General features: G+C 42.8%; 1 protein-coding gene across 1 annotated transcript in view; it reads right to left on the reverse strand.

Moving 5' to 3' along the window:
* Positions 1–16,161, reverse strand: part of PACRG (parkin coregulated) — a 1,022,669-nt gene that overhangs the window by 445,979 nt on the left and 560,529 nt on the right. The window contains exon 3 of the mRNA XM_075338224.1: positions 5,129–5,300. Within this exon, the coding sequence (XP_075194339.1) occupies positions 5,129–5,300 (172 nt within the window). The remainder of the gene's footprint in view (positions 1–5,128; positions 5,301–16,161) is intronic.

Raw genomic sequence — 16,161 nt, forward strand, 5'->3', positions numbered from 1 at the left:
TAAGCAATATCTTCATACAGAAATGCTAAATATGTGGATGCTAAATGTGGTTTAGGCACACTGTGAGGCTAAAAAGGGAGGGGGGCATTTGCATTTTGGAGCACACATTTTGCAGGATTTCTTTTTTTGGGTTGAGGAGCCATAGTGGTTTTCCAAAACCCTTATGCTATCAGTTACATGAAATCCCCCTATATTTCTATTGACAGATGAAAGACCTGATTGGTAACTTTTTTATTTTTTTTTTCCTTTATTGGGAACATTTTACATAAACTTTTGTACTCTAAGCTGAGCACTTTCATTGAAGTTTTCATCTAAATCTCTGAATGACATGATTCAGATGACAACCCGAGAGATCTATTCAGTATAATGAGGCAGCAGAGTTACTTCTGGACTTCATATGGCCTCTGTTCAGCATTGTCTTTTTCAAAGGTGCACATAAGGTGGTTGTCCATGCTTTTATACACTACTGAAAAAGATGGACACCACTGGATCATAGGCCAGAGAGAGTCCACGGTGACTATACCTTATTATGGGGATTGTTCCATCAGGGGTTCTTTCTGAATCATGAATTTTAGAGATTTATAAGCAAACCCTGGTGTATGCGCTCGGCATAGAGCTCAGTATGTGAGCCGAGCCTTACTGCGATCTTTGAGAGGAAAAATTAAGAAATCAGTAGCAAGTAAAAAATGTATTTATTTTGTACGCCATTCACTGTGATTAGGCAGCTTTATTCTTTGGGCCTGTTCAATTACAGCAATGCTAGATTTATATTTTTTTATGCTTGGCTACTATCATACACTAAAAGAGGCTTTTTTTTTTTTAACTAAAAAGAATTTTTACATTGCCACATTTTGAGAGTTTTATTTTTTCTGTATTTCTGTTGAGTCATGTGAGGTCTTGTTTTTTGCGGGATGAGTTCAAGTTTTTACTAATACCATTTTTGGGCTCACTGTTCACTTTCAATTCCAGTTTTTGTGAGGCAGAATGAACATAAAACAGCATTTCAGGAATTGTTTTTTTTTATGCCATTCACTGCGTGGTAAAATTAATTAGTCAGATTTATTCATTAGTCAATAAGATTACAGAAGAAAACACATTTATGTGGCTTTTGTATGTTTTGCTGCTTTGGTAGGGGGTCAGCCCCAACAAAGTATTAAATTACACTGTGAATTTAAGAGAAAATGCTACCCTCTAATCTGTATGTACGTGGACTAGAAAATCCACCTGCAGTGTCTGTGTGTGTTGTTTCAGGCAAAGTGGTAGAAGAAGAAGGTATAGTACGGGAAAGTGCAGAGAGTGCGGGAAGTGAACAGGATAGGTTGCCCGACAGCGAGAGAGTTGGACCAGAAGGTGCATTAGGCTTAGAGAACTCGTTTGTACCAGCAGCCTAGAGATAGAGTATGGTGCTTGGCTTCAAGGGGACCAACTAACAGGACCATGGGAGAGGAAAAGGGGCCACATACCGTAGGTTGGCGAAAGCGATTTGCTCTCAACACCTGCAGACTGGAGGAGAGAGAGAGAGAGAGAGAGAGAGAGACGCAACCCGATGGCACCCTTTGTCCCTCTGCTCCAGAAACAGAACTGAAACCTTTGCCTCAAATGGAAGTACACACCTCAAAGTCCTCAAAAAGACTGTGGAACTGAAGTTAAAGGACTTGTTCCCCCCACTCTACATTACCGTTAGTGCAATATTGGGGAGCCCCCCCGTGTTAGGGTTTAGGGCAGGCTTCGATAGCAGCATGGCCCGTTTAACGGTGGCCAGTTAGGTAATAGAATAGAGTAGCTATTAGTAATTGTCTTCATTGTTGATATTGAACATTTCATTGTAATAGTTGGCGCGCAGCCAGTTAGACGCATTGCAGCTAACCGTCTGAGTGCCTGTTACCACTGCTGCCAGTAGACATATTGTTGCTTGTATTTCCTGGCATAACACCTATTGTTTACCAATAAAACTGGTCTTTTGTTTCTGTTTCCTCATCTACTGTACTGTACTTGAGTCGTACCAATTTGTGCTCCACGGATCTGCTACACTTTTAAACAATAAAAACAATTTTAGAAAAAAATAATTGTTTTTGCATTGATGTATTCTGAGAGCTTTAGCTTTTTTATTTTTCTGCAGATGGAACAGAGTTGGGGCTTATTTTTTTGTGAGACAAGAGGACGTTTTAGAGATACCATTATTATTTACATGCATTTTTATTGCGTTTTATTCCATCTATTTTTCATTGTTATGATGAAAAATCATCTTTTTTTGCCACGTTTTTTATTTATTACTATTATCGTGTTCACTGAAGGGGTTAACTAGTGTGACAATTTTTTAGGTCATTCTGAAAGTGGCAATACCAAACATATGTACTTTATTTTTGTTTTTAAATAAATATATGTATTCATTGGTATAATTTTTATTTTTTTTGTTCTTTATTTTGTGATTTTTTAAAAAATATTTTGACAATTTATTAAAACTTTTTATTTATTTTTTACTTTGTCTCAGGATGGGTCATCAATTTTCCCTTCCCTGTTCGCCGATCTAATGCGCTGCAATGCATCTGCATTGCAGAGAATTGGATCAGTGACTGGCATGCATGCAGGAAGTGTGTCAGGTCCTTTTTAAGGCATGGCCTCACAAGCCTGCATACCTGGGTGACTACACAGCCATTTTTTGGCCTGGGGTCACCATGTGGACTATAGGCACAATGCAATCACTCCCTCTACAAGCCAGTTAATGTTGCTGTCACTATTGATAGTGGAATCAGAGGGTTTAAATGCCTTAGATTGGTGCTAGCATGACATATAGCTGATACCAGTGTTATGAGAGTGTATCCTGGCCGGGGAAACCCCGGGCGAGTCCGATATCAGAAGGTCACAGCACCTCAATGCTGGCAGATCCATTGCTGTTACTTGAATAACATCTTTTTGCTAGTGGAGCTGTAAACATTAAGCATCCTTTCCTGTCTGGCTGCTGGCTGTAGTTTTCAATCTCAGGTGCAGCTCTTTGAGCTCACTTCACTTCACTATTTAAAATCAGGGGGCTGAGTAGCTGAACCTGGGATATAAACTGAATCCTATTTTTATGTGGTCCACTTTGGAAGGAGCCTGCTACGGAAGAAGTATGTCATGCTGTGTGCAGCAGTGATGTCAGCTGTACAGAAATTGTACTGGAGTGTTTTCCCTTTAATGTCTATTTCCCCTGTTTGTTTTTCTTCCCTTGTGTTTCTGTATTGTAATGGTGAGACTAGCAATCTCATCAGTCTGCTCAATAGCCAGGGTGAGTTTAGAACAAGCAAGGGGTTAGGAACGTGGTCAGTGACAGGTTGAAAGAACCCGTATAGGTGCATCAGGGAGTGCAGGGTTCAGCCAACAGGTGAGTGCAGGTAGTGACCTTGCTCCCCTCTGCCTAACACCAGGGACCCCTGTTGTATCGTGACCGCCATGTACCCTGAATAGTTACACCTACTGGGGGTTTGTAGGCATTTAGTTAAATATTTCTGAAACTGTACGGTATAACAAGAAATGAGCAGATCCTATCTTGTAGCAATTGACAAGTCCTGATAATTGTTAATTTTTTGCAGTGCATAGAGTCTAATATTGTACAGACTGCGGTATATTTAGGCAAACCCCAGATCCATCCGTTCATCAAAGTTCAATTGAATTTAACACAATTTAATGCTCCAGAGGCATGAAACATCTTCTGACCATTACTTACACAAGCCTAATGAGCGTTACTGTTGCAAATGCTGTTACATGCTGCATCTGCTATATTGGATGCCGAGTGTATATATTGTGTAAGTCATATAAATGCAGGTGCTTTAATACCAGGTGCATTTTGTGGAAGATCAGCACCTTTTTATAGAACCTAATTTTGTTTTCCTGTTTTAAATTGAAGTTTTATGTTTTTTAATAAATCCTTTAGTAAGAAGTGCTTGACTCCATTTCTGATCATTTAGAAACCCTCATATCACTCCCAGTTTTATGACTTAATGGAGACCTAGGGAAATACATTACATTACCAATTGCAATAAAATCAGGAGTTGTTAATAATTGTGCCTGCATTTAAAAACATCAGCTGAAACATAGGACGGTTTCACAGTCAAGGACTTTATAAAGGATGATTCCATGAAGGCAGTGTTCCAAACTGAAGGTAGTGACAATACCGTCACATCAAGGGCTTTAAATAAAACCACCTTAATACAAGGTGATAGCCAAACTATTTCATTAAAAAAAAAAATAAACCGAAGTTGGCTATTTACCAAGACTCCTAAAGTTTTGGAAAATTACTTTTATCTTAAAGGGAACCTGTCAGGTGCAATATGCCCCTAGAACCATGAGCAGTTCTGTGTGCATATTACTAATCCCTGCCTAACCGTCCCTGTATCTAGTCACGTACATAAAGAGATCTTTAGAAAAGTATTTGTAATGATTCTTTATAATATGCTAATGAGCACAGGGACTAGTCGCAAGGGCGTAAGTTACCTTGGCTAGTCAGCCCCCTTAGTATGTTAGCACGGGCGTGCTAACATGCTAATGAATGCGCAGCATCAGAGGCATGGACGCTCTCACATTTGCTGCCACCACTGGTTTTCGGCTCAGTGCGCACGATCAGAATGTCCCCGGACTTCTGATCATGCGCACTACACCAGTTTGAAGCCAGAACACGTACACCCGGCTTCATGGTGCGCATGACTGGAAATCCGGAACTTCTGATCATGTGCACTGAGCCAAAATCTAGCATCAGGCGGCGATGTCAGCAGAGAGCGGTGAGATCGAACATGCCTCTGACACTGCGCATTCATTAGCATGTTAGCACGCCCATAGGGGTGTGCTAAGATGCTAAGGGGGCAACTAGCCAAGGGAAGTAACCCTCCTGTGACTAGACCGTGCCCTCATTAGCATATGATAAAGGATATTTAGAAATACGTTTTCTAAAGATTCCTTTATCTATGCTAATAGATACAGGCACAATTAGGCAGGAATTAGCAAAATTCACCCAGAACTGCTCGTGGTTCTGGGGCATATTGCACCTGATAGGTTTACTTTAAGATTATGTAACTTTCCAGTGTCTATTAGAATACTATATTGCAAATACAGTATAAAATAAGAAAATGATAAATTTTAATTTTGCGTGACTTACTTTTTATGGGTATAATGAGCTGCGGAATGACAGGAAGAATCTTTGGTCCTCCATGCTCTAGCATATCATGGACCCCTTGACGTGCAAAAAACTCATAGGGATGTGCCATCTCACAAAGACCATCAAAGAATAGAGGCAAGTAGTGATGATAGTCCAATTTCTCAATTTCCACCTAACACAAGTTAAGAAAAAAGATGGCATAATTAACATTTAGTGGAGCAAATGGAGAAAACAAGGGATTCATGAAAGAGGTGCTTCACGGAAAACCATACTTATACAAGCGGTAATATGTATTATACATATAAACTATTAATATTAGATATTCACAATGAAGGTAACTGACTGGCTATGAGCCGTAAATGGCCTAAGGGGTTTCACAACGCGGGGATGCTATTGTTACTACTATGACAGTCAATCTAAGATTTCCTGTGGATTTGTAATGAAATAAATATATAAACGTATACATGTTTAATTTTCATTTGGTTTATTCATTTTCCTATAACTAATGGTAAATTTGAGTATTCTCTATATATTTTTTATTATCTTAGTTTTTCATAAAGTGGAGTTTCTTTACTACACACAAATAATGTCTGTAAATCATTGTGGAATTAATATCACTATATAAGTGAGTAAAATAAATACATTGAAAGCTCTTGTGAACAACTTCCACTGCCCTTGTTTAAATCAAATAGTTTATAACCATGCAGTGTCTGAATTTGTCTGTACATGCACCATGTGAATAGGAGATTGATGAAGAACATGTTGGTATTATATTAATAAAGATTATTATATTACTAGAAGGTGGCCCGATTCAAACGCATTGGGTATTCTAGAATTTATTGTGTAGTTAATGTATGATTTTTGTTATATATATATATATATATATATATATATATATATATATATATAGATGTTGTTGTGTGTAGTTGCCAAGTGTTTGTGTAGGGCGCTGTAAATGTTGTGGGTGTTGTCTGGGTGTGGGGGTGTGTGAGAGCGGTGTTGTTTGTGTGTTGCGTTGTGTGTGTTGCGTTGTTTGTGGAGCGCTGTGTGTCTGCAGCGTTGTGTGTGTGTGGTGCTGTGTGTGTTGCGCGGTTTGTGTGGGTGTGTGTGTGTGGGGTGCATGTGTGTGTTTTGGGAGGAGGTATGTTTTGTGCAGTGTGTGTGTGTTGGAGGAGTATAATAGGAGGAGTAGTCCTGGGGGGAGAGGAGTATAATAGGAAGAGTAGCCCTGGGGAGAGAGGAGTATAATGGGAGGAGTAGTCCTGGGGGGAGAGGAGTATAATAAGAGGAGTAGTCCTGGGGAAGAGGAGTATAATAGGAGGGGTAGTCCTGGGGAGAGAGGAGTATAATAGGAGGAGTAGTCTTGGGGGGAGAGGAATATAATAGGAAGAGTAGTCCTGGGGGGAGAGAAGGATAATAGGAGGAGTAGTCCTGGGGAGAGAGGAAAATAATAGGAGGAGTAGTCCTGGGGGGAGAGGAGGATAATAGGAGGAGTAGTCCTGGGGGGAGGAGTATAATAGGAGGTGTAGTCCTGGGGGGAGGAGTCTAATACGAGTAGTCCTGGGGGGAGAAGTCTAATAGGAGGAGTAGTCCTGGGGGGAGAGGAGTCTAATAGGAGGAGTAGTCCTGGGGGAAGAGGAGTCTAATAGGAGGAGTAGTCCTGGGGAGAGAGGAGTATAATAGGAGGAGTAGTCCTGCGAGGAGAGGAGTCTAATAGGAGGAGTAGTTCTGGGGGGAGAGGAGTCTAATAGGTGGAGTAGTCCTTGGGGGGAGGTGTCTAATAGGTGGAGTAGTCCTGGGGGTGGTGTCTAATAGGTGGAGTAGTCCTGGGGGGAGGTGTATAGGTGCCCAATGTGTGCGGGGGGCGTGGTCAAGCGGGCAAAGTGTGCGGGGGGCTTGGCCGAGCGGGCAAAGTGTGCGGGGGGCGTGGCTGAATGGGCAAAGTGTGCGGGGGGCATGGCCGAGCGGGCAAAGTGTGCGGGGGGAGTGGCCAAGCAGGCAAAGTGTGCGGGGGGCGTGGCCGAGCGGGCAACATGTGCGGGGGTTTTGGCTCAGTGGGCAACGTGTGCGAGGGGCGTGGCCAAGCGGGCAACATGTGTGGGGGGCGTGGCTGATCGGGCAAAGTGTGCGGGGGGCGTGGCCGGGCCAAGCCGGCAAAGTGTGTGGGGGCGGGGCCGAGTCGAGCCGAGCGGCCAATGCGTGCGGGGGCGGGGCCGGGCCAACCTGAGCGGCCAAACCGTGTGGGGGCGGGGCCGGGCCGAGCGGCCAATGCGATGATTGTCACTGTAATGACGTCATTTTGGAGCAAGACAGACAGACAGACAGAATAAGGCAATTATATATATATATATAGATTATTAACCAGTGTTTATGCCAGTTTAAAACACTTCAAAAGTCACAAAATATGGGCATTGCAAATGTGTGAAGTTGCTAAAAACTTTGCCATTTTCACACCAGTTTTCTGGCAGTACAGTCAACTTGGTGGATCTGCAGAGAAGTTAGTGCACACAGGGCTCATCTATGCCCGCTCGTCAAATTCATCAAAAGTACCAACGTTTCCTATTCCAGAAATGTTACTGCAGCTCCTGTGTGGTGCCCATGAGGCTCAGTCGCTACAGGGTATTGCATCTGATTTAAGGTGCATTACTTATCGCGGGTAAGGAAGAGGTTAACTACTGGTATTTTCACATTTCATCTTAAACAACACAGCCAGGAAGTGAGTTAGCAGTTATACAACACACAGCTCAGCCAGACACTGGAACTGGGCTAAAGGTGGTCACCATAACAACAGGTTTTTCCCAGCCATTAGTGAGTCATCAGGATGGTGGGGGCAGCATGAGGGGAGTGAGAGAAAATAGAAACTTTTACTTCAGAAAAGTCTGGGACACAAAAGAACACGGTCGCTGGGGAGCATGCTTCAGAGCTTCCCCAGTTAGAACCGGCCTGACAGGAAGAAACAGGAGACGACCAGTGGAGTCGGTGAGACAATGGAGCAACATGGTAGCTGGATGTTGAGCTCAATAGTTCCCTCAGTACCAGCGCAGTTCAGGGTGCAGAGCCCGAGGGTGGAGTACACTTGAAGTTGCATCACCAGATTCTGCAGGACAGGGGGATTTCACATCTCTTTGGCCACCAACGATCTCGGGGCACAGCAGCGTACAGAGTCAGGAGACAGGACCACAGTCGGGCCCACGTTTGATTCACGCTGCCTGCGGACGGGACAGGAACTTAATTACCAAATGTAGGGGTCCCCAAGTAGCTTCACGTCACGGGGATCCACACTACAAGTGCAAGGAAGGAAGGTCTCACACTCCACAACACCGGTGGTGGCCTCTGAAACATCCGGGATCGACTGGGGCCCATCACGGCCGAAACTGGCACTCCGAGGGTGAGGACAGTACTGTGAGTAAAAAGAACTTTGACTGCAGCCCTCTGTGTCATCCCATTATTGCCGGCGCCATCGCCCCACGCTCCAGCACCATCAGCCACTACCTCCACCATCATCCTCCCTGGAGCCCGCTCCACCTGTGGGGACCTGAACAATCCGGGCTGCAACATCATCCGCCCCAGAGGACAGCACCCGCAGCAGGGTCTAATTCCTGGCCGCATACCACAGGTGGCGTCACGAGACAACTACTACTCCCAACATCCCCTTCCATCACTGCCCCGGTGACGAGTAAAATCCCGGCCCCGTGGAGTGTGCCACCTGCCTGGAGCGATATTTCTGGAGACATGCACACAGACACACGTCACTGATAAAATGCGCTAAATTCATTAAGTGGAGTGCACCTGTTAATGAATTTGATGTATCTTATTTCTGCGCATGCGCCCCATTTTAACACCAGTGTATAAAATGCTAGTCTTAGTGAGTCCGAGTCAGAGTCTAATGCTGCATAATATAAATGCCATACAAATGTGATATATGCATCTCTTGTATATAGATTTTTCAGTCTCCATACAAAATCTACAGCAGATTGTCAAGAATATAAAAAAGCAAAGGTTTCCATTGCCCATTATCTAACACAGGCTCCATACATAAAATATAAGTCAATGATAAAATAAGCTACATAAAGTTGAATCCAAAAGTTTACATTCACGATCTATAAATACACATATGCAGGTTTTTCTCAATATCTGACATGAAAACAGAATAAACCTTTCACATTTTAGGTCAATTAAAATTACCAAAATTATTTATATTTGCCAAATGCCAGACTAAAGAGAGAGAGAGAATGTTTTAAGGCACTTTTATTACTTTCTGCAAAGTTTAAAGTTTACATACACTTCATTAGTATTTAGTATCATTGCCCTTAAACTGTATGACTTGAGACAAATATTTTGGATATCCTTCCATAAGCTTCTCACTATAGTTGGTAGGAATTTAGGCCCATTCCTCCTGATAGAACTGTAGTAACTGAGCCATGTTTGTAGGTTGCCTTACTTGCACATGTCTTTTCAGCTTTGCCCATAAATTTTCAGGCAGGGACTGTATGGGTCTCTGTGTCACAATACATTTCAGCTGGTTGCGCGCCCTCGGTTGGACATTCAGCTGTAGTAGGCACTGGGGTCAGAGGGCCCCTTGCACTCCCGGGCCTCATACACCAGTAATGGCAGTAATGCCCTTATGGTGGCAATAAGTACAAACATTTTGCAAAGCAGTGTTCTTACCAAACATATTTTCAAAGTGGGACCACTATAATTGACATCCATTACTGAGTTGATCTTTGTATCTTTTGATGTTGCATTTTGATTTTTATTATAGGAACAAGAAATGTCAGTGCAGCTTGTAAAAAAGGGTCTGATTTTGCAGAACATTCTCAGTAAAGTGACTAAATGAAAACATAAAATGTTATTTAAGCTGATTATTTTATAGTTGTAGCTGTAAAATGTAGCTCTAGTTAGTTCCCGCATTGCACACTTTGCCACTAGCAGATAATTTGTAGGACACCACAAACTGGAATAATGAATAATGTTTGTTTTAATTAGCCATATGTTAATAGTTTACTGTACAGGCTGCAGAACCTGTTTTATGAGCCGAAAAAATGTTCATTTCTGCAGTCTTCTGCCAAAAAAATATCTAAAATGTACTTCTGGTAAATTGCTGCATTCAGAGGATTGGTTGGTTAAACTAATTTCTCAGCAGAGATTAAATTTACCCGTATGGCACTCAGGCTCATGTTATATAAGAAATCATAGCTCTGCTTGAAACATCTTTCCTTTATTTCCATACAAAGGATGAAATGTGATAAATGGAATAAGAGCAGTTCGTATGTTTATTAGAAAGGTGTTACTTGTTTACAGACACTATAGTCAGTTTTGCTTGATAATACTATAAAGATTTGTGTGATAGTTAGGTTTTCCAGTATCTAAGTCAGGGTATATTGTGCAATCGTGCATAATGAGTTCAGTCAAATAACGACTATTCTAAAATTAGACTGTTGGACTAAAGCTGCATTTACACTGAAAGATAATTGTGAGTGTTCTTAATAATGCTCATTTCACGACTATCTTGCGGTGTAACCAGGCTGTTGAACCCCAGATGAATGAAAAAAAATGTCTGAAATGATTTTCTGTGCAGCGCAAAAGATCATCGTTGTTGGCGGTGCATTGTTCTGTGTAAACATGGCAGCCGACGCGCACTTAGTGACCTACTGCAGATCGCTCAGTCTGCATCATTTACAGCCAATTGTAAAAAGTTGTATCGTGCTGATGATCAGTCAACGTAAACAGACCCTTAGGGCTTTGGCACATGACCAATTTTGTCAGACGAGTATTAGCCATGGTTTTCACGGATAGCACTTGTACTCAAGATAGTCTATGGGGCTGTGCACATGTCGGACTGTTTCCTTAGACTGATTGGTCTGAGGAAAAACTGGAGACATTTCTGATTTTGGTCCACGTGTCAGATCAAAGTAAGCAAGGCAAGTCTATGGATCCATGGAAAACATCGGACCATACTAGGATGACATCTGAGCACAGTCCAGTTTTCGTGGACTTCCATAATGGAGAAGGTAGGCAAGCTTTTTTTTCCCCACCTCAGAGTAAAACTGATCAGAATAATCGAACCATTTTTCTTAGATGGACAGAAAATGGTTGTATGCACCTACCCTTACACACAGCTTTCTTGAAAGAAACATGACTACTGAAAACCATCTGAGATAAAACTACACCATTAGGCCCGTTTCACACGTCAGTGAAAAACACAGATGTTCTTCACTGACGTGTAAAACACGCACATGTCCCTCCATGTTCTGTGATTCACGGCACACGTGGGTTGTCCATGTGAAATCCGTGATCCATGATCAGTGATTGCATATGGACATTACTCACCTGCCTTCACTGCTGCTGTCCATGGTGCTGAAGTCTCCAGCTCTGCAGCGTCCGCCCACCGCTCTCAGCACCTACTTCCTGGTCGACTGTTCCTGCTTTCATGAATATTCATGAGCCAGGCAGAAGCTGCCGAGAGCAGAGGCTGCACAGCGAATCGCAGGCAAGGTAAGTTGAAAATATTTAATATTTAATATGTCCGTGATTTTCTGGTACGTGTTTCACTGATCCCACACGGATCACACCATAGTGTGGTCCGTGGGTCATCAGTGATGCCAGAAAAAAACTGACTTGTCTCCGTGCAGAATCACGGCCACACGTGCACGCTGCACGGAGACACGTTCAGTGAAAAATCACTGATGTGTGAGCAGACCCATTGATTATAATGGGTCTGCGTATGTAAGTGATTCTGGTACGTTTTAAAAAAAGCACAAACATACCAGAATCACTGACGTGTGAAAGGGGCAAGACCAGATATGTGATTGGCCACGTGAGTGCATCCATGTGTCTGGTCCTACTCTTAGATGTTCAACATACCTATTTTATAAACAGTTAACACGAAGGATAATATTTATTTACCAGTCGATGCCAGTTATTGATGTGAACTGTGCTTTGAAAAGTCACATAGCATGGCACGCTCATTTCAAAGTTTTAGGCAGAGAAGAAAGTCATAGAATGGCAAACATTTTGGTGCATTTTTCACAAAACCGAAATCTTTTTCCATTTTGTTTGTCTTTTCAAGGCCTTGCCTCATTTTAGAAAACCTTATGCCATTTACTATGTTAGTTATGAAAAACTACAGAATACTAATTACCCTCACTGGGTCCAGCTCCAGTTCTCCACCATTGCCCTGGTCTTTGTAGCTTGGCTGCAGCAATGACACCACATTGATAGCTACACAGCCAATCACAGAGCTCAGCGGCACGACCCATGTAGAGGGCACCGGTGAAGAACCAACGCTGAACCAGGGAAGGGAAATTAGGTAAGGCTGCTTTCACACTACGTTTTTTAACATGCGTCCTGAACGTTTTTTTAATGCAAAAAAGGATGCAGTGCAAATGCGTTTTCATTTCAATGCATTTGCAATGGACTCGCGTCAACATGGGTTCACATGCGTTTGCATGTGTTATAGTGAGGATCCAGCAAGTTGCAGTTTTTTACCATTTTTCAAAAATGCTACTTGTAGCGTTTTTGAGCTGTGTCCAAATACTGCAAATTGCTGGATCCTGACTAAACAGCACGCAAACGCATGTGAATGCTGGCATGCTGATAGACAGGATCCTGCTTGCTCTACTGAGCATGCACAGAAACCAGCCTCGGGTGATCAGTCCCCTCTCTTCCCCTCTGTCTCTATGCCCCTCCCTCTCTCCCCCTCCCTCTCTCCCTCCCTCTCCCTCCGTCCCTCTCCCTCTCCTCTCTCTCTCCCCCGCCTGAGAGCTGCGGACACTCGTAACCAAGATAAATATCAAGTAACCAAGCAAAGCGCTTCTCTTAGTTACCTGATGTTTACGTTGGTTACGTGTGCAGGGAGCAGGGAGCCCGGCTCCTAGCAATTGCGGATGCTCGTAACCAACGTAAATATCGGGTATCCAAGCAAGTTACCCGATGTTTACCTTGGTTACGAGCCTCCGCAGCTGTCAGAAGCTGCCTCCCAGTCTATCACGTTCAGTTCCACTGACTCCCGATCACATGACTCCAATGCCTGCCCATAAACTTAAAGTGACAGGATCCTGCAAAATAGCACGTGCGTTTACATGCGTTTTTTTGCTGTAAAAGCAGGATCCGCTTTTATAGCAAAAAAACGTTCATGACGCATGTTAAAAAAACGTAGTGTGAAAGCAGCCTAACTAATACTCAAGGTTTTTTTTTAACTATCTCAGTATACCCCATAATGTTTCTGAAATAGTACAATCCCTTTAAGTAATTTGAGATAACACTAAAAATTTTTTAGACTGGCAAAATAAGTCTTAGTAAAAAAAAAATATAATATAACTATAAAGTGGCATACAGACAACTCAGATTAACCTAGTTATCTACTTGTGATTTGTAAATAAACAGTATCATTTAGAGCAGGACTGCTAAAAGTGCTGCTCAAGTACTGGCGGTTAAAGCTGAGCCCGCAGACTGAGACAGATGCACAGTGCTCCTTCTCGCTGCTTGTCTGCTGCCACTGCTGTTCACAGAATGCAGACAGAGTTGAACACATTGGTGGAGGGCAGTGCCACTGGCTTCATCTTCCACCAATCAATATGAGGCACAGCAGTTGTGATGATGTCATATCATTTTTGTGCTGTATGGAACGTTAGCACAACAGAGAATGGAGCAGCACACCAGAGGAATGGGTGTGAGGTTAGTATGTGGTGGTTTTTTTTCATGTGTATGGGATGTTTGCATGTATGTAGGGGGCTGTGTGGGGTCTCATAATATGTATAGTGGGTTATGTGTGGGCTCAGAAATGTATATAAAAGGCTATGTGTGGGTTCAAAAATGTATATAGTAGGCTATGTGGGGGTTCAAAAATGTAGAGGGGCTCATAAAGTATATATGAGGCTATATGCAGACTCCTGCTATATATACTGTATGCATTATGTGGTTGCTCACACTATATATAGAAGGTGTCACGATGTGACTACAGAATAGTGAGGGACAGGTGCTCCTACACTGTCCTTCACGCTTGGGGACCCTAGGTTACCCCTGTCCTCAAAATTACCCCTAAACTAAGGTGAAAAGCAAAAGAAGTAAGGCAGCAACAAAAGGACAAGAGTTCACACTTCAACTGCTCACAGCAATAAAGCACTACAACCACCTGTGTCTGGATAAAACCATCTCTCTACACCAGTATAGATAAACTATAACTGGCACTTATGGAAGTGTTAAGCCAGCATATATAGGAGGGGAGTGAATGTGACTGTCTCTCTCATAGCATCTGACAAAAGGAGATTATCAAGCAGCCCAGCAGAGATTAACTCTTGCTAGCCTTCCTATGAACTAAAAGTCTGTGGGTCAACGCCCAAGTCTCCTTGCACTGATCACAGACATCAGGGAAGTTAGAAGGCAGAGTGTAAACTTCCTTGTGACAGAACGGCTATGTGGGGTCTCACATTGCATATAGAGGGGCTATGTGGGGGCTCATACTATATACAAGGGGCTATGTGGGGGGATTGTACTATATATAGAGGCTTGGTTGGGGCTCAAACTGTATATAGGGGCTATGTGGGGGCTCAGTGTATATAGGTGCTACGTGGGGGCTCAGAGTATATAGGGGAATCTGTGGGGCTCATTCTGTATGTAGGGGCTGTGTAGGGCTCATACTGTATATAGGAGGCTTTGTGGGAGCTCAAACTATATATAGGGGGTTGTGTGAGGGATCATCTTGTATTTGAAGAGGCTGTGTGTGGGCTCATACTGTATATAGAAGTCTGTCAGCATACATAATTATACTCAATGTTTAGTTACACATCTAATATTAATATAAAATAATAATTATGAATATGTCAATATTATTATTGAGCAGAGTTAATTTCAGCCTATTGGTTCAGTCCTCCACACAAATCATGATCAACCCCTGATTTAGAATAATGTAAGTGTTCAGTGTTGGAGAAGAGTAACTTGTGCCATCCACTGGAGGTCAGCCAACCATACCAGTCAAGTGCATGTTCAGTTATCAGCATCATTTAGTTATTTTATTTTCCAGCTTTAGATTGGTTTGTATGCTTCTGGATGTCATTGACGATGTTGATTTTCTGGTTGGCCAGCCCAACCCTACAAATTGTTTAAACTTATAACGTTTGAAAAGTACAGAGTAGTTTCTTTGAGAAAATGCTTTCTTCATGTATTAGTCCCTTGGATCACTGCCTGACAGGACTCAAGTACGGTACAGTAGACAAGGAGACACAAACAAAAAGCCAGCTTATTGGTAAACAGAAGATGTTATGCTGGGAAATACAATCAAAAATATGTATACTGGTAACAGCAGTATCAGGATGGTTAGCTGGAATGCGTCTAACCAACTGGGCCCCAACTATTACAAATAAAAGTTCAATATCAACAATGAAGACAATTACTATCGGTTACTCTATTCTAGTTCCTAACTGGCCTCCGATAACCGGGCTGTGCTCCTATAGTGCTCTGACTACCGAAGTCTGCGCTAAACTCTAACACAGGGGGTACACCAATATAGCACTCACGGTACTGTGGAGTGGGGGAAAAGGACATTTAACTTCAGCTCAGTCCCAAATTGATTGTGTGGACTTTGCGGTGTGCACTTCTCTCGAGTCAAAGATTTCCGATCTAGCTAGGGGAGGGAATAACTGGTTGCACTGGACGGATTGCATCTCTCTCCCTCTCTATTCTCCGGCCTACAGGTGTTGGGAGAAAACCACTTTGGCTCAGCTACATAGTCCCTTTTTCTCCCTTACGGTCCTGCTAGTCGGTCACCTTGTAGCCAGGCAACATACTCTATCTTTAGGCTGGTTCTACGAACGGTTTATCTAGGCTAATACACCTCCTTGTCCGACTCTCTCGCTACTGGGCAACCTGTCCTTCTCACTTCCCGGACTCTGCACACTTTCCCACTCTTTTTCCTCCTCCCACCACCTTGCCTGAACCTACACATGCAGAAACTGCAGGGGTGGGATTGAGCTAGTCCAAGTGTATACAGATTGGAATGGAGCATTGTCTCTTAAAGTCACAGTGTAATTTAATCC

This window comes from Anomaloglossus baeobatrachus, chromosome 3 (genome assembly GCF_048569485.1).
Source record: "Anomaloglossus baeobatrachus isolate aAnoBae1 chromosome 3, aAnoBae1.hap1, whole genome shotgun sequence".
Taxonomy (NCBI): Eukaryota; Metazoa; Chordata; class Amphibia; order Anura; family Aromobatidae; genus Anomaloglossus; species Anomaloglossus baeobatrachus.